Source organism: Accipiter gentilis, chromosome Z, assembly GCF_929443795.1.
Source record: "Accipiter gentilis chromosome Z, bAccGen1.1, whole genome shotgun sequence".
NCBI classification, from domain to species: domain Eukaryota; kingdom Metazoa; phylum Chordata; class Aves; order Accipitriformes; family Accipitridae; genus Astur; species Astur gentilis.
The window spans coordinates 7078141-7103170 of NC_064919.1; the positions used below are offsets into that span (position 1 = coordinate 7078141).

General features: G+C 36.1%; 1 protein-coding gene across 1 annotated transcript in view; it reads left to right on the top strand.

The window, feature by feature from the left end:
- EDIL3 (EGF like repeats and discoidin domains 3) overlaps nt 1–25030 on the top strand; it is a 263077-nt gene that overhangs the window by 86090 nt on the left and 151957 nt on the right. The window contains exon 3 of the mRNA XM_049796524.1: nt 17531–17560. Coding sequence (XP_049652481.1) covers nt 17531–17560 — 30 coding nt within the window. The remainder of the gene's footprint in view (nt 1–17530; nt 17561–25030) is intronic.

Below are 25030 nucleotides of genomic sequence, written 5' to 3' on the forward strand. Positions count from 1 at the left end.
GTTTCAGAAGTTTATTCTGCAGAAATACCTACATCCCTTGCTGTAACTCATACAGGATTAAAGGTGTAAGCAGAATTAGACTTTGTTAGCTACTGAACTGGTCTTGTGGCCTCTGGCAGCTTGACACATTGTTCTGTTTCTTGAGAAATGACAGAAAAGGCACACTGCCTGTGAGGATTCACTGGGGAGGCCAAAGAAAGTGTCTGCAAAGTTGTTCAGCTGCAACATCCAAATGCTGCTTCCTGTTGAGTTTTTTGCTGTGTGGGTGTCATCAAGGCTTTTCACCAAGATGTGGTGAATAGTCATGTGCTTTGACAGTATGTCAGATGGACAAAGACAGACATGTTGTGATCCCAGAAATGGCATGCCTTGAGATGCAATGAATGGTAAATGCCAATAAAGGCTGTAGCTGAGGAAAAGGTAATACTTTATTAGAAATGTACCAGACCCGGAGAACTGAGTTCTTTTATGTCCAGTTCTTCTCCAACATGATTGTAACATTAAAAAAATGCTTATTTTCTAGTTTATTTGTCAGTTGCAGTGAATAGAGGTCTAGGAATAGTGAAAAGTTCAGTTCCAAGATGTTTGTGCACAAACCAACAAGTTGCATTTAATTAAGGTGAAAATTAGATTCTCAGTGAGAACCTACATTGAGTGCAGACATCAGTATTTTGGGGCTCAATGGAATGCACTTGTCTAAGTATTAAAATTGTTTAAAAGGCATCATAAAACCCAAAACACACCATTTTCAGATATTCAAAACCACTCTTTGCATTCAGTTCTGCACACAAAAACCCTGTCCTTGTAGTAGATTAATCCTTCCACTACATTAACCAGGTTTCTGCTGTTGAGACAGTATGAACTAATAACATTCCTACTGTGGCAAAGAGAGTTTCCATCATTAGTAGGGACTCTTAGCTACATAGGTATGCCTGAGCAAAGGTCCTGAGAAGTTGTTGCAGACCTGTGCTGGCACAAGATCTGCATATGCACAGGCAGTGGTAAGATGAAGGCTTGTAACAGAATCGTGATTGTGCATCATGCCTTAAAGTCCTGAGAAACAAGCAAGAAAAATGTTTTTGAACAACTACAACTCAGTGTGTTAAATTACTACTATCTAGAAATACAAAACACCGTATCCAGTTCTGGATACGGTAAAGTAATTTGGAATTGGCATTGATTAAACAAAAGGCACTCTTGAAGGTGTTTTCTTGGGTTTCCCCATGTGTAAGTAAGGTGGGGACAGCAAGGGTGTGAAATAATACAGAGACATTTCAAGGTACAAATGTACTTTTGTTGAAAGAGAGAGAGGTATGTCTTGAATAAAAATTCGTAGTACTTTCTGCACCATTTTAGGCAGGTCAACTTTTTAATCATCAACTATATTATTCATTATGAACAGTGTAATGAGGCCAGAATTTGGTCCTGTAAGATTAATTTTTGCAGATAGGAAAACTGCATTGTCAGTGCCATTTGATTTATTCAAAAATATGTCTGAATGGGCTATAATTTATAAGGGGAACTATAATGGTCATAAAAAGAAAATATTTAATTTCAGCTTCTGCTTTTCCTGGCATGAAATAAGAAACATCTGCAGGAGTCATTACCTCATAGCTGAACAATATATTAGCCTAAGTCAGCAACAAAAGTAAGCAGTGGATTAACTTTATCCTCACTAGTGGTGTCATTGGGATCAGTCTTAGTTAGATTAAAACAACAGACCCTGACCAATGTAGCATTAACAAAGTAATTAAATATATGAGTCTGAATGCAAGTTGTGGATACTTCCAAAACATCAGTATGTTCATCACTTGCCCTCTTAGGGTAGAAGAAGGGACCTGAGCACTTTCAAAGAATCAGTAATCCAAAATTATATAGATTAATTATGTTTCAAGTATTGCAACTGAAATATGAATGTCCAAAAACCATGAAATAAAAAGTTTCCTAAAATAAGGAATGTGAATATTAAACTAGCAAGCGATGAATCTTGATACCATTTAGAATTGGGATGTGTTAGGCATTTATTTTATGCATCTTAAAGTTAAATACAGAAAGAATTAAATTACACAGTTCTTGTCTGGCTTTGCTGAAATCAAACTGATAGCAATACTTTTAGAGAAATATCTGACCTTTTTTTTAGGAAAAGAAGTATTAAAACTACAATAATCTGGTTAATCAGAATTGAATTAAATGGTATATTTTTTAATATAATTTCATTTGCCACTGAATGTAATTTCATACTCTGCCTGTAACAAACAGTATTGTAGCCATGTTTCTCATGAGCTGTGTTCATTCAAAAATGGTCCATAGTAGTCCACTGCTCTTTGACTTGGCAGCCCTAAATCATAGCCCTGTTTGTTGCCTACCATTTGCTTTTCTTTGCAAATTTTCTTGTCTGCCTCAGCCCTGTAGGACTTGTTGTCCTACAAGACATGGGATGTTAACGAATGCCTTTGGCCTGCCCAAGAAGAAAGCTACATTTTCTGTGCTGAAGTCACTTAGCTTGGTGGGACAGGTCTTCCTGGAACCTGAGAAGTCTACTGGTTGAGTGGGAGAGGAGATGGGACTTGGGGGTGAGACTTAAGAATTATCTTGTTTGTTTGTACCTTATAGTCTTCACTAGCATATTTGGATAGGAAGGAGACATTTTAGCTTTATAAACACAGAAAATTTTTTTTCATGTCATTACCCAGCATGTGGTACATGAAACACAGTGGCAATGGTCTGTCTAGGGAGAATTGGAGCAGCAAAGAGAATGTGATTAATAGAAAACCAGAGTGCAGTACAGTGAAACATAACGTCAATGGCCTACCTGGTGAGAACAAAGTGATGAAGGGAGCGTGATTAAAAGGAATCAAAACAGCCTAGCAAAGCAGCTGAGTAGTAACACAAGAGAAGGGGAGGGAACTGATTCCACAGTTCAAGTGGAACTTCAGGAAAATTACATTTTGCTGATTAGTAAGTGGCATGTGTAAACTCTAGGACTATGTAATCTGTAGGACTACATATTTCCACTCTTTGGGAATACAGAAAGTATTGAAGAACCTGGAAAAGGGTACTTAAACCCTTTGTCAGAGCAAAATGACGACAGAGGAGCTGAGAATGCAGATGTCATGCTTCAGGGAAAGTAGAAAAATTCAGTTTATGGGATTGTATGGTAAACAAGATCATGCCACCCTATTTGTGTAACTACACTTACAAAAGAAACAGTGCATTTAGTAACTGATGATTTGAGCATTTTCCAAAGAACCAAAGCACATTCATAGTATTTTTTTTTTTGAGATTTATTTTCTTTAAAGGTATGTGCACTATAAAATTTTAAACAAGTATTCAGGGTCCATTATTCACAAGCATGCAACTTGAATAGAATTGGATTTCTGATTGGCTATGAGGATTCATCAATGTTAGGACCCAAACAGATCATTAGGAAATACAGTATGACTTCCTGTAAATCACGGTGTGTCATCACACCCAAATTCTGCTGCATGAAGTCCAAAGAGTCAGACTAAAGCTTTGCATTTCTCAGGAAGCTTGCAAACGTGATATACAAGGAAAGAAGAAGGGATTTTAAAGTAGGGAATTTGATGAGGTGAGAGAAGCCTAGCTGATCTAGTTGGCAGTCTCTGTTCTAAAATATGCTGGAAAATGCCATTGTTTTGATTATGCATATTTCAGGGTAAGTTTTTTTTCCTGACCATTTACATGACTACTAGTGTGGTACAATATACAGTTACACCTTCATCTAGACACATCACTTCATGTTTTAAGGTGAATGTCTCAAATTTACTGAACTTCGTTATCTTTGCTAGCACAATGTGTTTAAAAAGAAAAAAAAAAAAAAGCTTTTCAGCATCAGATTTATTTTCTATATGTAAATAGAGCTCAGGTGCTTCTCTGTTTATGTTTCCATCACCTGAGTAACAGAACTCTCTAACCCTTATTTCTGGTAATTTCTAGTGTTTCTTGTTCTGGTAACATTTCTGAGGTGTTAGTTTTCTCTTTCTTTGATATTTTTAAGTCTTTGCTGAAATGTAGACACAAGAACTGGGCACCTTAATACAAAACTGTTTTAGCATCGCTGTAAGAAGCAGGAAACTAATTTTATGGGGTTTTTTTAAGATTTGTTATGTCTCTATATCCAGTAAGCTCATTTACAGTAATATTTACTCCTAATATTAAAAAGAAGTGAGGGACATGATGAAAAATGAACTGTACGACACAGCAAAATAATTCTGTGATCAGTGGGTAAATATAGATTGCTGATGAGAAAGCTGTAGAGCAAGAAAAGATATTAATCTGGCATGGTGTCATACAGCAGAATCATTGTCATGTAGGCAACTGGATATTGCAAACTCTACACAGGACTGTACAAGAGTACAATATCGGCAGTGGTCCCAACTTGAAAGGGGAGGAGAATGCAGGTGTGTGCATTTGAACAAAGTGTAAGTTTGTGTAATTCGATGTGATGAGCACCCAGATAGAAGCTGAATATAGAAATAAAGTTTCCCATAAATATTCCAGTAGTAATGTTCATGAATGAAAGGCTGAGCAGTATGAAACCCCATCATATTTTGAATACACCATAACTGATCAGCAGCTTAGCGTTGAGGATAAACTGAGGGTTTTTCTTTTACCCTGGACCACTGCAGTAGTTCTTTAAAAACAAATATTAGTACTTGCTGTTATCCAAAATAAGGTGCTTTGAACAAAACCGGATGACAAATGGTAAGTTCTGGATTGTTTTGACCATGTTCAACACATTTTTACGAAGTTGTTCCTAAACATGGACTTTTTGTGGGTCCAGACGTATCCTTGGTTAACAACACCAGGTAAAACTGGCATTATGGCGATGGCATTCTTACTGAAAGGATAAAAGAAATAGCAACCTATGATAATGATATGAGGTGGTGGCAATGTGTAAATATAATTTTATTGCAAAACAGCAGCAGATAACAGGCTCAGACTTGCAAGAGCTGACGCAGACAACAGGACATGGATAGGATATCTTTTTGAAAGGCTTACAAGAACCTTATTCACCCTATGGTTTGGTGTAGGAGAGCTGGAAGAAGTTTGATATATAGAAACAACCTAAAGAATTAGTGTCACTAGCATCATAGGTTGGAAACAAACTCCCAAACCACCATAGTAATCCAAACGATTTGGGACATTTATTCATGGAATATCATACTTGAAGATGTACACAACATACAGAAAAAAAAAACCCAAAATAAGGAAGTTTATATCAAGTACAAAAATCTAATTAATTCGCAAGATTTCCATCAGGAGTTCTTTTGAAAAGTAATAGGGACTTTCATTTAAAAAAAAAAAAAAAACAAAACCAACAGCATCCCTCTTGTAACTGTGCAGTGCAGATCAAACAATACAGAAAACAGACAAGAAGTACCCTTCAATGGGTTCAAGGTGACTAAGAAAGGCAAAAGGACATTCAGAAGATGAAGGAGAGGAAACATGGACAGAAAACGTTTTGGTTCGCTTGTTTTCAGTTTACTGGTTCAATTTTTATGGATAACATGGATTTACCATTAACTTTTTTCCTCCTTACTGTTATTAGGAAACAAAAAACATCTGCCATTCCTGAGTTTTTACCAAGACCCTCAGTCCACCAAAATGACTGTCACTTTTTAAGTTCCTTGATAAATCAGGTACAAGACTATCTGAAGGAAAATAAAGTTCATTAAATTGAGCTGTCCTCTCCCCTGAGGAGCACAGAAGATTCTGCCAATATAAAAAAAAGGAACAAAAACCCTCTCCTGTGACCTGATTGACCACCTTGATGCACAGTAACCAAAGATAGACCTTCAACTACTGACCCTCGCTGATCTTGTGAGGCCACGTGTGGAGTGAAGGCTGAAGATTTTTGCACTGTAATAAATTTGGAAAACAGCTAGAACCTCATTAAGCTTCTCACTCACTGAGATGTGCATTTATCGTGACAAAATGGTAGCAAAATTTACATGATCACTTTCTGCTGGGAATGCAGAGGAATTAATTATCCTGGAGTTGTAAGCTCAGATTTTGTCCTGGCTAGACTAAACTCCAGTGATTTCAGTGGAGTTCCTATCTGCATTATATAGGTCTGAATTGTCCCTTAGTGGTATGAGGGGCCATTTAAATAATTTTTAAACTGCAAGATAGTACAGTAAAAGAAGGACAGACAGTGGAAGGTAATATAAATGTGTATTTGATTGATTTATTCCAGGTCAGCAGAAGACAATAAATTCAGTCAGTCACTTCCACATTTATAAAATGGATCTTAGGTAAAGGCTTTTGTGTGGTGCAAAGAATCACTAAGGAGATACATAAGTAAAGGAAATTCAGTCAAATATTGGCTGTTTCACTTTAGTAATTGACTGCAGATAGCAATCAGACATTTTGCTCTGTCAGCCTACAGTAGGAGGGCATGTATGTCTGTATATATGTCTGTGCGTATTTTTTTACATGTATAGTGTGTCATTTTGTCCTTTTAATGCAGAGTCATGGCTAAAATTCACTAGGTTAAAACATGGAATATTTATGAAGTAGAAGAATTTGCTCACCATATGAATATTTCATGACTACTATTTTTATGTCTATTTCTTGAATATATCTTGTATTTAGTCATAGTCATCTTTGATGTAGAAAGCTCTTGCAGAATGTTGTAGATAGTAATTAACATAGAGTTTAAAATACATGGTTTAATTTAAAATTTAATATTATAGTGAATTTCCTTAAGGGGATTATTTTTTGTTCAGTGAAGTCATCATAAAATTCCTAGTGAAAAAAAGGTTTTGGGGGGGGGGGGGGTAGGGAATTAATTTTGTTTGACAAAATATTGTGGGATTAATTTTTGTCTTTTAGTTAAGTCAGTGGAGTTATTTCAAGTATGCTTTGTTATTAGATACTGGTATTAGAGACTATTTCGTGTTAACTTTAATAATGCTGTATAAAGTTGAGCAACTGAAAATGCAATAAAACAGCATCTGTTAGCATTATAGGCATTTAGATTGCCCATCTTTAAACTTGAACTTTTTTTGCATGAATATTAACTGGAAAATGCCATGGGGGCCACGCAAATTATTCATGAATGCAAGTTAAATTCAGAAGGAATGTTTTACTTTAAAAACTAACACATATATCTTTGACCTAAAAACGAACAAAAAAAGGTTTAACCTAAAAACTTGGGAAAATATTCATGAAAAGATATTAATTAATTTCATTTTTATTTTAATTTTCATGAGACAATGTTTACTGATGTCTAATTTTGAAATTTTTGAAAAATATGCCAAGTGTTTTAAAATTGTTGGGTTTTTATTTTGTCTCTTAAAAGGGTTGATGAAATTAAGATAAGGTATTTCACTACAAACATGAAAGTTTTAGGTTGACCCAAATACAAAGTTTTTCACTTCCGCTTAATATATATACCGATTTTTTTTCCATTAGGTGGGGAAAAAAACCCAACACAACAAAAGATTATTCTTCAGGTTCTGTCCTGAAGTAAGCAATTAATGATGGAGAAGACATGCTCGTAATTTCTTTTTCCTTAGTGCACTTAACTGTAATGGAAATCAATGTTGTTCCAGTCAAGGTTCTCTCAGTGATTCCTCCAAATTAAGTATGTGAGTATTTGCTTATAATTTTCCCAGATCTGCAGAAACATACACTTACAGTACTGAAATGTATTTACCTTGAACATTAGAGATGAAGACAATGGAAGCAGTAGGGATTTTTCTATCACTGTCATTGTAATTAGTCCTTTAAATGTAATGTATTTCAGTAATGATAGTATGACAGTTAATGTATCACAAAATGCATGTTAGATGACTATATAAAGAAATTGGAAGGTGGCTAATACTTAAAGGAAAAAAGTTGAGTAACTGTAGAAATATAATTTGTTTCTCTCCCATTGCACAGCCCTTCTGTTAATTGCTCCTTAAAGACGATGTGATTCACAGAATCACAGCAGGGTTGAGGTGTGAAAGGACCTCTGGAGGTCCTCTGGTCCAACCTTCTCTGCTCAAGCAGGGCCACCTAGAGTTGGTTGCCCAGGACCATGTCAAGATGGCTTTGGGGTATCTCCAAGGAGGGAGACTCCACAGCCTCTCTGGTCCTGTAAGAAAAATATAAAAATCTTACATATTGTCCAGTATCCGGAATCTAAAACAGTGAGCACTTTGACAGCCCAAACAAAAGTGCCACATAAGTAGATAAGTGGTGAGATTATGGATCTTTTACTCAATGGTTGAGAGCACCATACAGCTTTCTCTGTGTATCCTGCATTTCTGTATGCCTTTTTACGAAATGCACAAGGCATTACCAGATCCAGAAGCAAGGATCAAAGTATTGATTTACATAATTCTGACTTGAACTGACCGAGTAAAAAGCATTTGCAACATCTCAAGTGCTGAGGAGAACAGATTTTGTGAATAGTAATCCTTGTTTTTGTGGTGGGCTGCAATGGTGTGCAGTGGAGATGCGAGTGTATGGAAGTGCTCTTGATTCCACCAAACATCGGCTGGAAGGGGGTAATGCAAGAAAAGGTTTTGCCATCTGTTTGCAGCATGGAAGAGGGAAAATCAAAAGGAAAGAAGGACAGATTTTTAACACACCTTGCCAGAGCCCGACGGCTCTTATTTCTCACTGTGGGAGGTGCTGGTTGGGATTGCTTTTGAAATGCAGCCACTGGAGAGGGTGCTAAGCATCCTCTGAAAATGCAGAACTCTGCTTCTGACAGAAGTTGCACAGAAAATGAATAAATTTGCTCTGAGGAATCTCTGGAAAAGTAGGGATGAGGTGGTTTTCAGAAAATCCATACACTTGGGATGAAAAAAATCTAAAAAAAACCCCAACAGCTCAAAATCAATAGGCCTGACTCGTACACTAACGAAAATTGAAAGGCGTGGAGGAGCACCAGAGTGCTGACTGACGGCTGCTGTGAAAATGCTTGTTACAGGGGTGAAGTCAGAATGGCTGATAAACTGTTGACTTCTAGTGGCTTTATTTGTTATGATAAAAGAAAAATCAATGTAAATTATCTTCACTTGTTATTGAGAAAAAGCCTCAAGTACTCAAGTTTTACTTATTTTCTGAAAAATTAAGAATAGTGCATGGATGACAATTTAAAGGGAAAAATGTAGGATTTCTGAAAATAAAGAAACCTCATGCCAGGTGTATTTTTTACTTCATATCACCTTGTTCTCTCTTGCCTTGTTTCACTGCATATAGCAAAGCCATGTTAGTGTCAACAAGAGAGAAAAACATCTGGTTTTACACTTATGTTTAAGCATGTTTCTCTTTTGGCATTTCTATTTGTTGAAATACAGTTGTCAGCAAAGAACTTCACGTGCTCAGTAAAACCAGTCTAGGGCATAGTAATTAGTTCAAACTGCCCCAGGTTTAAAGTAAGCTTCTTTGTCACTTCTATTTTAGGGCAGAACAACGTGCTAGTTTTGAAATGGTCCAGGTTCAGTATGGGCTCTGCAGATATCCTCAGATAAATCGGTATTGTCTGTTGATGTTTTTAACATAGACATACAATAATAAATTCTTTGAGAACTAGATGAGGGCAGTGTTTTATTGAAGCTGGACATTACTGACACTGTTTTGCCACAGTCTACATCATACGTATGTTTCAACATGTATTTTTCAACAATAGACAATAATGGATTCAAACATATTCAGGTACTTATTCAGGTTGTACTGAAGTTAAATATAAAGCCAATATTCGCTACAAAGATAATAGGATCTTCTTTTGTTTCTGCCCAATCAGAAAAGCTAGAAGTGAATACTGATATAACAATCACTCCTGAAGCAGTATGTCCCAGTCTCCAAAATTTACCTGGGCAATCAAAATATTGTTTTATTCATTTAAAAATATCTGCTTTGCCTTTCTTGCACCAGGACTCAAATCTTCTCTTTTCTATACCTGTATTCATGCCCTGTAGCTTTATGGTGGTATATTTCCTATTGCTCATTCCTGAAGTTACTAAAAAACGATTAAAAACACATACTGCACCAAAGTGATATGTCTCCCTGCATGGGGCTCCTCTAACACCACAGCCTTCATTTTAGCTGCCATCTGCTCCTTTGAATTCTCCTCTTGGCACGTTATGCAATTTACAGCTCAAATTTTCTGTGATGAAGATTGTGTTGCATGGAAATTATCTCAGTAAAGCAATATGCCGGCCCTCAGTCATGCTGAAAAGAGTACTATAGACTTGGATTATTTTTTTTTTAAAAAGTTAATTCTTCTGTAGGGCCTATGAACTGAGCAAGGCATTTGAACTGACAACTGTATGCTCATGGTCCTATGCAGTTGTGCTTAATATGTTGTATTTTCTATGAAACAGTGACTACTGAGTACTTCTAATTTCATCATGATGCAATTTAAAGACTTTTCATGTGCTGGTCTGTTTGTTGATTAACACAGCTTCATTCCCCAGAAAGGATGGTAGCACTATCTTTGTAACTGGCATATTAGAAAATCTGGCCAAAACCCACAAAGTATTTGGGAAATCACTGAAAATTGCAGGATACATCTTCGTCCTGAAATTTTAGGGTTTGAAAGTTGTTGGGTTTTCCTATGTGTTTATTTAACTTCCTAGTATGTATTTCAGCAAGGCAAGCTGGTCAATCTGGACATACTTTGCTTGCAGCAGACTGGCTGGTTGAGGTTAGTCTGGGGTGAAAAATGGCACAATAGTATCATAGAAAGTTTGTGCATTAAAGTTGGTATCTGGTGTTACAGGACCATGTAAATTTGGGGTTTATTTGTCTTAACTGCTATTTTCTGCTCTGTTTTGAGCATTGTTTATTGTCTTTTGAATCTTTCCTCATGCTATGGGATGTTGGATATTGGATATTCTCAAGTACTATGGTAGTAATTCTACCTTCTTATTTCTGGTGGAAGATTTGGTGATGCTCAAACCCTGTTCAACGTTTACTTATCTCAGTCCAACTTGGTTTCAGCCTGAATTTTTGTATCTTTGAGAAAGCCTTGCTTTCCTCCCTTGCACAGAGAGCAAGTGCCAGGATTTTCCTAGCTTTGAGTAAACTGTTCTCAAAAGCACATCAAACTGCCTTTTCAGTCAGCTTCTGTCATCTGTGTATTGAGTTGGAACACATTTTCAGCCCATAATACAAAGGAATGGCATATCTGGCATGGCACCCAGCTACCTTTGACTTGGCTTGGATCAAGTACTTGGGTACACATCTGCAGTGAGAGAGCTAATCCAGCCTCCTATACAATTCCAAAACCAGACTCAAACACACTGCGAGCATCTGAGTCAGCTTTTATTTTGGTTTGTGGCTTTTTTTTTTCCTAAGAGGGAGAATATCCATAAAATAAAGTTATTATCATCATCATTACCTTTCAGTGAGATATATGATGTTATTTTAAAGCTCTCCATTCACATAAGAATATCTTGTCAAATTTCCCTTAAAACACACAAAACAACCAAGTGAAAAAGCTTCAGGCAAGTGACTGAAATATGAAAATATGAAATTGTTTGGCTTGGAAGACAAAGCTTTCTGTGTGTAATGGTGGGGATATCCTGGATAGGTTTTTGCATCCATGAGTGTAACAGATGCTAGCAGGTAACTACTTAACCATAACTATATTTTACAGCCTTTTTTAGTATTTAATTTTAAGATTACGCATTTGGATGTTGGAGAATGCTCTTTGAAATTTAAAGAAGCAAATACTACTGTATACTGATTTGTGGTCTTAGTCACTTAGCTATTTGAGTATACTTGGTTTTGTACATAAAAGTGCTAGGACATTTTCTGATTACATACTTTGCTCTTTTGGAACGTGCATATGTTAAAACTGCATATGACAGCATGCGTGTGTGTGTGTGTGTAAAATTGAGTGATATTTCAAGTCATGACAGACTATTCCTGGTTTCAGGATTATGGCTTTAAGTGCTGTTGCACCTTTGGCAGCACTTGAAACCTTGGCAAGAACTACAGCTGACTAAGAACTGAATAATTGTTTTAAAACTACATCTTTTTATGCTGTTTTCCATAAGAAGAACATCCTGCCAAATACAAGGCTCAGTGGGCACGTCATTGACTGCCTTGTTCTACAGAGTTGTAAATGTGAAGACACTAACCACAAAAATCATTATCTAATCTTGCCTTCTTCAAAATATAGAATTTCACCTAAATAAATCTTTTCTTTCATATTTAAACATGTTCTTGTTTAGCACCAGGCCCTGATGCTTACAAAAAAAGGAAAACTAGTGAGAATGAATTAGCCACCCTTATTGGTATTTCTAACACTGTCATTTTAAGATATGAATATTCTAGATTTTAATAATACCTGAAATTTTGCTCAGACACCCACTTTTTGTTAGAAATTTATTTCTTGAAATAAAATATTGAAGAGAAGAAAGAGTAAGTTCTTCATAGGCTTAAGTGTTTAAGTGGATGTAAACCTATGAACAGTAATAGGTTTCCTCTATTAAGTGCCACAGGCATTTCTAGGGTTTCTTAATTAATGACTTTTTTTTTGCATTTAATATCTGTCATCCAAGTAGACTTTTATCAGTTCATAGTGAGTTATTTCTGACATGCACTAGTGAGTTGCCTGGTGTCTTCCTTCTTGTTTTCTTTTGGGTTTTTTTCCAAGAATAGCTGCAGATACCTCTTAGTCACCTGAAGCTAGAAGGAGGCACTGCTGTTCCCAAGGGCCTGTGAATAGTGAAGGATGTGCTGATGTCCCAGCACTACCATTACAATTAACACACAGTAACAGGACAAACCCAAGCTCACTGTAAAACTGCAAGATAAAAACATCTTACTCACACTACAGATGTATCTTTGACCAACTGGCAGAAATGGTGCCTTTTCCAGATTAATCAGATTCATGCATCTTAAAACCAATCTGTTTTTCTTAGAGTTTGCTGCTCCTCTTTATAAGTAGGGGTGATGATTGTTTGTATCAGTTGTTGCAGTGGCAGCCAGCTGAGTTGGTTGAATTAGTTGTTACAAGTTGGTGAGATAGCATTGATCATACGAGATGTGGCTTGGAGGTGTCTTTAGCACGTTTAATCTGACTGCATGGGGCAGAGCGAGGTTTGGTGCAATGGGGGCTTTGGTGGAAAGACGGCTTGTTTCAGCTCTCTGCGTGACAATGGGTTGCCTCATCAGTCAATACTGCCAATACTGCCCACAGGGCCACGTTGAGAACCAAAGAAGATTGAGACAGTCTATGGAAAAATGAACTGGCATCTGTCAAATGGTGACCAGGTGAAGAGACAGACTTCCTAGGCACGTATTTTCAATGAAACATCTGTAGCATCAAAGTCACGCTCTTAATGTCTGATGCTGAGTTTTTGGGATGTCAGTGAGTCTTCGTAGTCTGCAAGTCCTCTGAGATCACGAGATTTGATGCTGAGCAGAATATATTTTATTTTTTTTTATGTTGCTTTCAGAAAAATGTTTGCTTTTGGATCCTACTGTTCACAGGTGGTTCATTTGGATAATTTTGTAGAGCTCTTGCATAGACTTTTTCATATAGATAATGTCATACATCTAAGTTTATTCTTTTGTATATGAGTCTTACATTTTATTTGAATGTTAAAGACAAACATATTTCACGTTAATATAAAATTAACACAAACTTTAATATAAACAGTAAACTAATGTAACATACCATAATATGTAACATGGTGTAGCACAGTTACACTGAATCTGCCTCCCTCAAGTCACCTATGCTTCAAAGATTTTTCTCAGATATTCAAGGCTTCTGCCATTGTAACAGAAATAATCAGAAGTCTGGCATAGGTATTCAGAAATTAACCAAGCATTGCCTTGTTACATTATCTCTCTTAAGCTAATATATGTTAGACAATATATATCCCAGTATATGCTTTCCAAATCTGCCCATGCCTTCTTGTGTTTTTTTCCCCACTAATGTCATGCAGTATTATTCATCTATAAGGAAAACACGATTAAGTTTTCCCAAGTGAACATCGGATTTTCTCTAAGAAGATAAAAACTAATGTTTGTGCTGCCATATGTCTTAATATATTTTGTCAATGATGCATTAAAAGGGAAAGAAAAATGTTCTTTAAAGCTGCAGAGTAGTTTACAGTTTAAGGTCAGGCAATGCTGCTATAAGACCATGATTTGGGGATGTCCTTGGCTCTTTTTGGGGCTTTTTTGTCAAATACCTGGCTCCTCTGTGTGAGTCTTACAGCTCTGGAGTCAGAAGGAGAAAGCAGGCTGATGGTGACCCACCACCCAGTGTAGTGAGTCACCAGCTTGTGCCAGCTCAGTTGAGCAAGGCAATTCCAGCTTACTCCCTCTCCACCCCTCTGAAATAAGTAAAGAAAGTAAATTACAGATAATTACTATGGAGATGAGTCACTGTATAAATAGCTTTTTAAAATAACTTCAAGTTTTAAATCACTGCAGATGCAAAAATAAAGTGGTGTTGTGTAGGAAATTTTTGGTGTGGTAATTTAGTGCATTTACTTAACAAGTGGAAAGCAGAGTGCTGACATTGCATTTCAGCTGGTATGATAAAGCAAAAATAGTATATTCTTTGAGCATTCAATAGCTTACTGAAGGCTGTTTTTTTTAAACATGGTTTATCAAGCTATGGGCAGTGAAAGAAGTCCTGGCACATACAGCAAGAGATTAAGTTCATTTGATTTTTAAAGAGTGTGCATGAAGTACAAACAAGTTCTTAACTGCATTTTCTTATCTGTTTTTAATACACATTTTTAATTTCTGTCTAGGGCTAAGAAATACAGTATTGGCAAGTAGAACTAGGTCTTTTGCATTTTACAACAGCAGTTCTTACTAACTCTAGTCTAACAGACAAGAAATTAACGTAGTCTATTCCTGAAAGAGCCTAAACCAGCAATCAAATAGTCAAAATTAATTAAATAAACAGAAAATGTATGTTATTGGCATAGCTGTCTTGGCATCTGAATGATGTATTTCAGCTGAGATTCAGCTATCATATTTTATTTCAATGTGTACCTAAGTGCAGGGTGGTCACACTGAAACAACCCTCAGAGTAATAATGGAATCCAGCTTTGAATTGCTAATGTTGGTATTCATCCCAATAGTAAGTCTAAGAATATTATTCAAATAGCAATCTGAAAAAAAATTGTTAGTGCAATATTCTTTGTATAATTGAATTATTTTGTTTAACCAGTTTTAATGCACAGTCACTAGTACTTTTAATTATTTGTTGCTCAAGCAGCAGTTGAGCTTGCAGCTAATAGAGATTTGAGGCATTTGTAAAATTTAATAACAGAACTTCTAACTTCCATGTTCTGTTCTGTTTGTGTAGTCCTCTGCCACTGTTACCTTGATAAATTACAACATGCTTGATTGACTTAGTTTGTAGTTTGTTTATTTACTTCTGATTCTGTTGTTCTTAAGATTTAAATACTCAGTTTCTTTTTTGTAGAATCAGCTGTCATGTTGTTATTGAACTAATGATGTATATGATTAGTTCAGTTTAAAAACAATAGGGTGGCATTTTGCCTTCTTTCTATCACTGTCTTGAAATCCTCTACTCTTACAAACACATTTTACTTAAATTCAGTAACTATACAGCAGAAGAACATGTTATTGTAAGATTTAAAATCTTGATGTGATCATGACATACGTACAGCTCAAATTGGATTAATCTAGTTTCAAAATACACATCTAGACACTAAATGAGGAGTTACAAGAGGAAAAGATTAGCCTGTTAATTACCCTTTTAAAGCCATTTTAGATTATGTGTTTCATAATGCACTGTTCTTGTAACATAGCCTTCTTCAGTGTTTATCTGAACACCAAGCTATATAAATAAAAATCACCTATTTACCTCAGGAAGCTTTAGTTAGAGACAAGATGGTTGGCTGGTGCTTCAGACAGTAATTCATTATTTTCTATTGATTGGATTTGACAGCCCCCAAAAGGACACCATGCTACTCTGCAATTAGAAATAACTGATGTATCCAACGTTAACTGTTACATACAGTTGCATATACAATATTGTACTGAATTAACCAAAGTTTATAGTTGGTCTTATATGCAGTTGGTGGCTGTTGATGAGGTCTTTGCTATGTCTGATGAAGTTTCACTAAAAAAAAGGAAGGATCTTCCTGCTCCTTTCCTAATTTCTCCCAGCATAATACATGGAGTGATATTGAAGGCAAATAAGTCAATTTACCAAGCACAGCACTGATCTTTGAGAAAATGTTTGAAATCTTTATGTATGCCAAGTGCAAGCTCTGAAGCCGTCAGGGTGGATCGGTGTTTGCCATGGCTGTAGGAGCACTGTTTGTATGGAACTGATTCCACAAGAAATCAAACAGAAGTAGCTTCCATTTCAACTGGTAGAAGAGACTTCTTAAAAGAGAAAAAAAAAAGTATGGATACCTGTGTTTAGTATCTTAAGAGGGACTCTATATTTCATTTATGGAGAGTCCTCTCAGACTTCCAGGTGTTTTTAGAGTATACAAGTGAGAAACACTTGATTGCTGCTTTTTCTGTCATTGAAAACTTTGCAAGACTGTAAGAAGACCATTTTTATGATGCATGTGTATATAAAACATACTGACTGCAGGGAGAGAAAGAACTAGGTCACTGATGTACTTTTAAAATACAATTTTACTATGAATATGTCTGTTTCTTTCTTTTGAATGTAAGGGTAATAGATAGTCTACAGTCAAAGGTGCTTTCTGATGGTAACTTAAGGCAATTTAATGGTTATCTATTGCCAAAAAGGAAAGGTTCTAGTACGAAGATAGGGATTTTTATTGCTTACCTCAGACAATAAACATCTGGAAGGGAGAGTCCAACAGGCAACTGCCCCTCTCCCCCCCCCCCAAAAAAAAACAACCCCAAACCCCCAAACTGGCAGTTTTGCTCCCTGACTACTTAATTTCAGCATCATTAATTCATTACTGCCAGCACCAAGTTGGGAAGAAACTGAAGGGAACAGAAGGGGTGGAAGATGGAGAGATGGGAAAAAGGTGTGGACCATGCCTCTCATTAACTGCTTGGTAAGCAGCAGCTGTCTTAGCTGTGTCATGAGGCAAAGCCTTCATTAACTGTTCTGACCAAATAAATGGGTCCTGCAGTTGATTATTTAGAAGGCTTTACCTTAAGAACAGCTCCTTTTTAGTACTGCAACAGCTAGCTCTGCAGTGAATTTGACTGCAGAGAAGTTGACTGAAACTCCTCTGTTGAACATTGCTGTTGCAGTATTAGGCCTACCCTACCAGCTAAATTAGAGGGAAAGGTTAAGAGTGTGATGTTACAAATGTAAGCTGAGATCTTAACTCATATTAGCTTAGTTCTCCACTAAGATGAAATATATTACTGAAGTTGATCAAACTATTAAGAATAAAGTTCTTCATGACGTCTTGTTGCTCATATAGTAAGGAAATGTAAATAATACAACAATTAGAACTATATGGATTTCTTAATCTGTATTTTTCTCTCTCTGCCTTCTCTTCTCTTCCCTTCCCCTTCCCTGTCTCTGCCTCCCCCCGGCCCCTGCTGCCTTTTTGCACAGCCTCAGTTGAAGAAGAACCAACTTCAGCAGGTACGAATAATTTATGATTACATCTGCATCATGGTGACCATTCATTGAGAGCTACCTTTTTTAAAAATCATTTTAACCAGGTTTATTTTCTATATAATGCATGCTAAATAGCCATATCAGTGTTGGGTTCTTTTCTGTCTGCTCCCATTCCTTTTGTCTTTTTTTCCCTCAATTTGGAGGCAGTAGGAGATACACTCCTCCAGTAATAGTTCAAAATCTTCTCTGCCACGTGTTCCTTCCTTTTTGCTTCTTCCTTGGTTAAGCTGGCACATCAGACTTCACACAACAAACCGGGTCAAAAAAATCAGTGTTTGTGCAAGTTTTTTATCTGTGTTTATGCTGGTGAAGCTCAATCATCAGCATGACCCCCAACACTGGCATCCTTAAAGACAGTGCATCCCAGGAACAAGCAATGAAAGAAGGGAAGGACAGCAGGTGCAGAAGCAACCTGCTCAAAGAAAACATACTACAAACTATGGCCTGGATAACTGCTCAGCAAACTTTTATTTACATTGACAGGCTGCTAAGTAGTGAGAATGGTTAACACAGTCGTAAAAATTAGTTTAGGAGCTCCCCAAGAGACACAAGCATGTAGTGTTTATTCTGTTGCGAAGATTAACTATTTCTAATTAATTGGCAATCTATTAGCTTGGGAGTATTTAAAGAAAAAGAAGACAACACACCAATGCCACTAAACAGCTTAACATACTTGAAATGGCATTGAGTTGTATAAACTCAGTGAGCTAAGCCATCAAATGAATAGGGAGTCACTTTATAGTGGGTTGTTAAAAGAAGTAAAGGTCTCCAGAGGACCAAAGGAGGAAAGGTAAGTAAAGTGAATGGAGAAAGGAAGATGGCAAGGAAGGATTGAACACTGTTTACAACACTAACCTACAACTTGGGAGCAATATAAGTAATTAGGTTACGGTGGAGAATAATAAATGAAAGGACAGAGAAGAAAGCCAAGAGTAGAATGTGAGAGAGGAAGAATAGTTAAGACTAGCACTGAATAGAGGAAGAAGCAAAAGGGAGATTTTAACATGAATATAGTAGTGGACTGGACAGAAAGCGTTAGTGAGATGAGAAAAAAACACTGCAAAACAGAGAAAGGAAGAGTTTCGGAAAGAACTGTAGAGTATTAATACACCCCTGAGGATTAGATACTATTATTAAGCACCAGCCTTCAACTATCTGTTTCTTGAGAGATCTGTCAGTCTTGAAATATTCATGGAAAAATCTTAATAGAAACCTATTGCAGCTGTTCAGTAGACGTGTCAGTTACAAAAGGAGATTTTTTTACATGGGGGAAAAAAAAAAGCACCCTTTTTTCCCTTTATGGATTTGGTATAAGTATACACATTTTGCAGCGACAGAGTTTAGAGGCATATATGAATATGCTTCAAGACAATCTTATTACGGTTGTGAATTGTAAAACCATCATTCCTGTTGAGACGAGTGGAACGTCTTATGAAGATATGGCCTTCCTCTTTGCATTTTGATCATCACTGCCATTTTTGTGAAAGCTTGTAACTGTGAGCTGGCCAAGCTAACCAGATACATCAGCTGAAAATGGGTAAAAGGATGGAAGTGGAATTTATAAGACAGCCACATGGGCTCCACTACAGATCTCTGTTAGACTTACCAGCTGAAATTTCAGTAGTCTCACAAAAGCCTACAGAGTATATATTGGGTTCCTCAGGAGCCCTTGCCTTTTGGAGTGCCAGATGACACTGTTTGTTTGCTTTTGTATCCGTTTAAATGGATTTTTTTATCACTTCTGATTGCTTTGTTTTACTCTGCCCTAGTATCACTGCTTTGTTTATTTCTCCACATAATTTTGTGTTCAACAAAGCTTAGCCAATAATTTACAGCGAACGTCTTTTGAGCATTGCTCCATCACAGAATATTCCTAAATGTTCATAATCTCCTTGAATTCACCCATTATCAATAACATCTTTTATACCAGTATATTTTCAAATATTTTGCCCTAAGACTTGATCAGATATGTTTAAAACTCAAATAATTTACTTACTTATGGTTGGTTGAATGAGCTGCACCTAATTTTTACCCATCATTTTTATTGTTATAGTTCTTAGTGTTTCAGGGTTTATTGGCATCTAAAAATGTGCCACAATTATTTATGCAGCAATAGCTATACCAGTGTAACTTTCTGTATGAAAACTCCTAATGGAAAGACTGGTGACCTTTTCATGGTAGTTATTCCATGAGAGGATGCTATTGCAGCAAAAGTATACATGTGGGAGTTGATATAGCAATGCAGATAGATATTCCCACGCAGGCAAATCAACAGCTAGAAGTACACAAACATACAGCACCAGAATGTTTTTGTTCTTTGATTTGGACAGATGAACAAATGCCTCTGGCATAAATGGTACATGGTAGATCTACAATATGAGACAAAACACATATTTGTAAACATTTGTGCAAATAAATTTCAACTACTTAGAAATTATGTTACAATGGAACATGACTAAATAAGTGAATTAATGTAACACTATTATTTAATCAGGTTCTAGGACATTGATACTTCACATGATTAGATTATTTGGGAATTATTTTTGAAACAATTATTTTCTTGGGAAAAAAAGCTTTTTGCAGAAATTAATTTGGCTAAAATTCTCCAGACACAGAATGTTATTTTTTTCCCATTCAAATGAAAATTTTCACCTTTGGGAAAACAATACTAGTCTCTGTCTTGAGGAGCAAACTTTGGATCCTAAACTCTTCTGCTAGTTATTAATAGATTATAACTCAAGTCTGCATTTGTATGAAATGTGGCTATGATCAAAATAAGCTATATTTAAGTATAGATACTATTTTTTTAGAAATTTCATAAGATGAAACAATAACTTTGTGAACAGCTGTGCATAGCTTGTTTTGGATCTTTCTCAGCAAAGCAGTGAAATACATGGTTAGTATTTGAATAGCAGACCTGTTGTCTTTGTGAGCATGTGTTTAAGCATGTGTTTGATAGATTGGAGCTTAAATGAAAGTACAACCTAGAAGTGCAATATAAATTTTAACAATAAAGAGCACTGTCTTGCTACTAGGAGAGTCAAAATCAAAACCAGACTGTTGCACTAAGAGCAGGAAAAAAGTTTTAAATTTAGTGATGAAGGGCATGCATGTGAAAATGAAGTTATTTTTAAACCTTTATTATAAAGATATTACTTGTTCTATCTTCCAAAGGAAAATCTATTAATAAAGTGCAATTGTTCTTTACCTAACATTATTTATAACTTAAAATTTAATAAGCATTACTAGCTTTTCAGATGCTTTATAATTTATAGTTTCTATTGATTTTGCTTTAAGATATGACCAGATGTTGTTTTGAAAGTAACAGATTAGTGCATTCTTATGGGATTGTTTTAATACAATTTATTTCTCAGATTGTATTGACATTTACAAAGCTGTGTGTTCTGCTTAAAAGAGCTACCTCTTCCTCAGAGTAGGAAGGCAGTCATCCAGTTTGAAAGATGCAGGGGTGCTGAAAAATAAATAGAAACTGCGTCCAAGGCCTCATTCAGTCACCCAGAGCCTTTCACAGTAATTTCAGTGGGATGTGCCTTGTACAGTCAGAAAGCAAGTTTATCAACTACCAGATTTTGCTCTTTTCCAAAAAAAGCAGCGAATTTCCTCCAGTTTGTGACATTTATCTTAGTGGAGTGTAATTAACCTCCTGATTCTAGTGCTGATCCAGTCGTGTGGGGGAGGAGGTGTGCACACACTTCCAGCTGCAAGTCATTACTTAGCATTCAAAATCTTTAGAAGTGCTTTATGATTGTCTTCTAAACACTCTGAGACAAGAGACTACATTTAGGGTAAGAGTTGCAGGGGAGGAAAGATGAGAAGATTAATTGGAGGGCAACGTAGTATTTTTCCAAACAATACCTTTACTTATTAAAGAATATGAGGTAGGATAAATTGCAGCTAATACCTTAATTTTACAGAGATTATAAACTACATCTGAACATGTTATGAACGTTATAAACTTTTAATTGACCTGTGATCGTGATCAAAACTAGAATTTCTTCTTCTAGTGAATTAAAGGGATAAACCAATGCTATTTCCCATACTCTGCTCTTTGAGATAGAGTGTAGCTTTTCTGACAACGCTCTCTGTGACTAATCTTGTAGAAGTGAAGTTACTAAAATTTTACCCTGATTGTTGTAACCACTAGGTTGAAGATTAGTAATAATTAATAAATGCCCTGTGACTATCTCAATAGAAATAGTATTTCACAGGGGTTCCTTCAGTTTCACAATGCTTCAGTCTAATGAACTGTAATTGTTACTCATGAAACATATTTCATCCAAGACAAAGCATACTTATTTCTTGCATGCCTTTTAACCAAAGCTAAACCAAGGAGTTTTTCAAATTATTCTCACAGTTTCAACAAGGTTTTACTTAGTCCTCTTTCTGGATAAGCATTGCTCTAGATCTCTTTTTCCATTCCAGTTAAATACCTGTGATGTTATGTTGTCGTAGACATCTAAACACTCTCTTCTGAGCCACTTCTGCATATCTGTTCATTTATTTTGAGTTTCAGATCAATTAAATAGTTTTATCATAAGTGTATGCATCCTGTGACGGCAAGCTAGGAAAATCTCAGGACAGTTCTTTTGGAGATTTGTTTCTTTTCCCATCTAAGCATGTGGCATGAGTCTTTTGAAGCTGTTTGTTGAACTAGGAGGAGGTTGCTTTGTTGAAGTTGGTTTTAAGCCTAATGTATCAATTTCTGTTGGGTGTCCTGCTGTTTGAAGCTTTGCATCTCAAAAATGTTTCCCCATGGTTTTATGTATTCCCTCCCCCCCCCCCCCAGCCCCCTCCTCAAGAGTCTGGAATCATTTCTAAAGATCAAAGAGTAAGTCCTCCAAGACACGGTAAGACAGAATACAGCATTACATGCAGCATTTTGTTCACTTAACTTTACAGTCTGACTTTGACTGAAATAATAAATACATGCCCTTTGACATCATCACTTAACTGAAGCCATTCCTTGCTTTTATCACTGGTTTTTGTTGTGTTTTTTTTTTTAAGCCTAGTGTTTTAGATAACTGGAATTTGTGTTTTCGTATTACATCTATATACAAAATGCAAATGTATTTAGAATTTCATTACAATAAAAGCTCTTTTACAGTTTGAGTTTAATAATGTTTTAATGAAATTTAAGTGTTCAAGAGATAGTAGACTCAATATAGGACAGAAATTTCTTTTTCAAAGACAGTAGTAAAAAGTAATCCCTACAACAGCCTTGTGGCACAGTATGCACATGTGCACACAGCTGCATTGTATATCCATGTGCAACTACTATAAGCAGTTTATTTTTTCCCATGGAAAGTAACGTTATTTTTCTACAATTCCATGTGGTATCAAATCTGTTCCCTTCCTTATTTAAAATTTCAGCTTCTCTAAAAGGTATTTTAGCTTTTTTTTTTTTTTTTTCCCTAAAGAAGTAAAAAAAAAGTTGAAAGAAAAAACTTTTGAGAAACAAAAAAAGTTGAAAATGCCATATAAAGTGGAGAAGGGGGCTTCTACTGGAAGATCTCTGGAATGAAGTTTTAATTTAGAAAAAAGAAATGAAAGGATTAGAATGGAAAAGCACAGTAGCAGCAGTTCCAGGAAGAAAGTTGTACTAGAGATAGCGCTTAAGAGTTATCAAAAAGTCATAAAAAATAGACATCTGAGAATCTTAACACTTGCCCATTAACCTTACTCTATGAGCATGTTGCTAAGCAATAACTGAAATCTAAATTGCTTTCAAGTTACGTGTTTTGTTTCTGTTAGGAAAACTTCAGGTTTCTCTGGCTATTAAAACTGGTGCTTTGTTTCTCCCCTCAATTTCTTGTGTTTAAGAAGCCTTTTAAATCAGGGCATCACAGTATATTGCCTTAGTGTTTACCTTGGAACCTATATGCAGAATGAGAAACTATGGATCAGTCACTGTGTTTGGAAAAAAAAAAAATCAAAAAGATGAAAAATTAAAAGTAGTTATAAATTATTTTAACCAACAGATATCTCAAACCTGACTTACTGGACATAGCCTAGATACTTCTTAAGAGAGACCCTATTAATTTTCCTATTAGACATCCTCTAGACTTCTGCAGTAATATTGGAGTTCTGTTTTCTTTTCTACTTGTTCTTTAGTATCTCTCTCTAATTCACATTAACATTTAGGGAAATTTGATTTAGATCACTAGCATATTAGGAAGAAACAATGTGGCTTCCCTGAGCTCCACTACCTCCCAGGGATTGTCCTTGGACTCACTGAGAGCCTTACTGTGAAAGGGGCAGTTGCTCATGGAGGTTTTAGACCCACAAGCCCTTCCTTGATATAATGTCCGAGTGCTCACACACTGACTCTGTTTGTGGGAGTAGCATGCTGAAATGGCAAAGCAAAGCCAGCATCTACTTTCTAACTCATAACTTATGACAGAATGGAAATTATGTATTTTCTCCCACAAAAAGATGCCTATGTCCTGGATTGGGTTTCCCCTTACAGATCTCTGGAAATTGACAGGATAGAGACAATAAAGCAACATATTTAATGCGCATTTGCCAGGCATAAGTGCTAAGCATTACTAATGTGTAGATATAAAACCAGTATGCAATCTTATATTAGCTATAAGTAGAATTTTTTCTGAATCTCTGGTGAAATTAATAGTTTCTCAGAAACAAAATTGTTCATGGGACATGGTAAGTTTAAAAACAAAACAGAATGGAATTTGTATTGTAAAAATGTTGTAAAAATGTGAGCCACATTTTTAGCAAAAAAAAAAGTGCTTTTTCTTGTTCTAAATATCCTTGCATTAGAAATCCACTGAATTATCATTTTTCATAGATTTAAAACACTAGACATAAAATTATTAAAATCCCAGCTTATTCCCTTGACCTGGTTTATTTTTATTATGAGGTAATTTCATACTATCTAATTTTTTTAGATTTTGATTTTTCGTAACTATTTATGGCAGAAGGTAGGAACTTTCTACTCAGCACCATCTTAGATTTATATTAGATAGTTTAGAAAACTTTGGTATTACATAGTTTAGAAAGCAGGTAGTTTTAGATTGGACATAAGGAGGAAATTTTTTACGATGAGCATGGTGAGGCACTAGCACACATTGCCCAGAGATGTTGTGAATGCCCCATCCCTGGAAGTGTTCGAGGCCAGGTTGGATGGGGCTTTGAGCAACCTGGTCCAGCGGAAAGTGTTCCTGCCCATGGCAGGGGGTTGGAACTAGATGATCTTTGAAAGTCCTTTCGAACCCAAACACTTCTGTGACTCTATGATTCAAATATTAGATAGGTCTTTTGCTTGAATAGAGGAATATTGTAATCAATTTTTCATTGTCTTTACTTTCTTCATGTCAGCAAATACATTTCCCATTTGGTGCTGCACTGTTCATCAAAGAGTAGAAGAGACCCAGTTGGTTAAAGTGTTGGCAACAT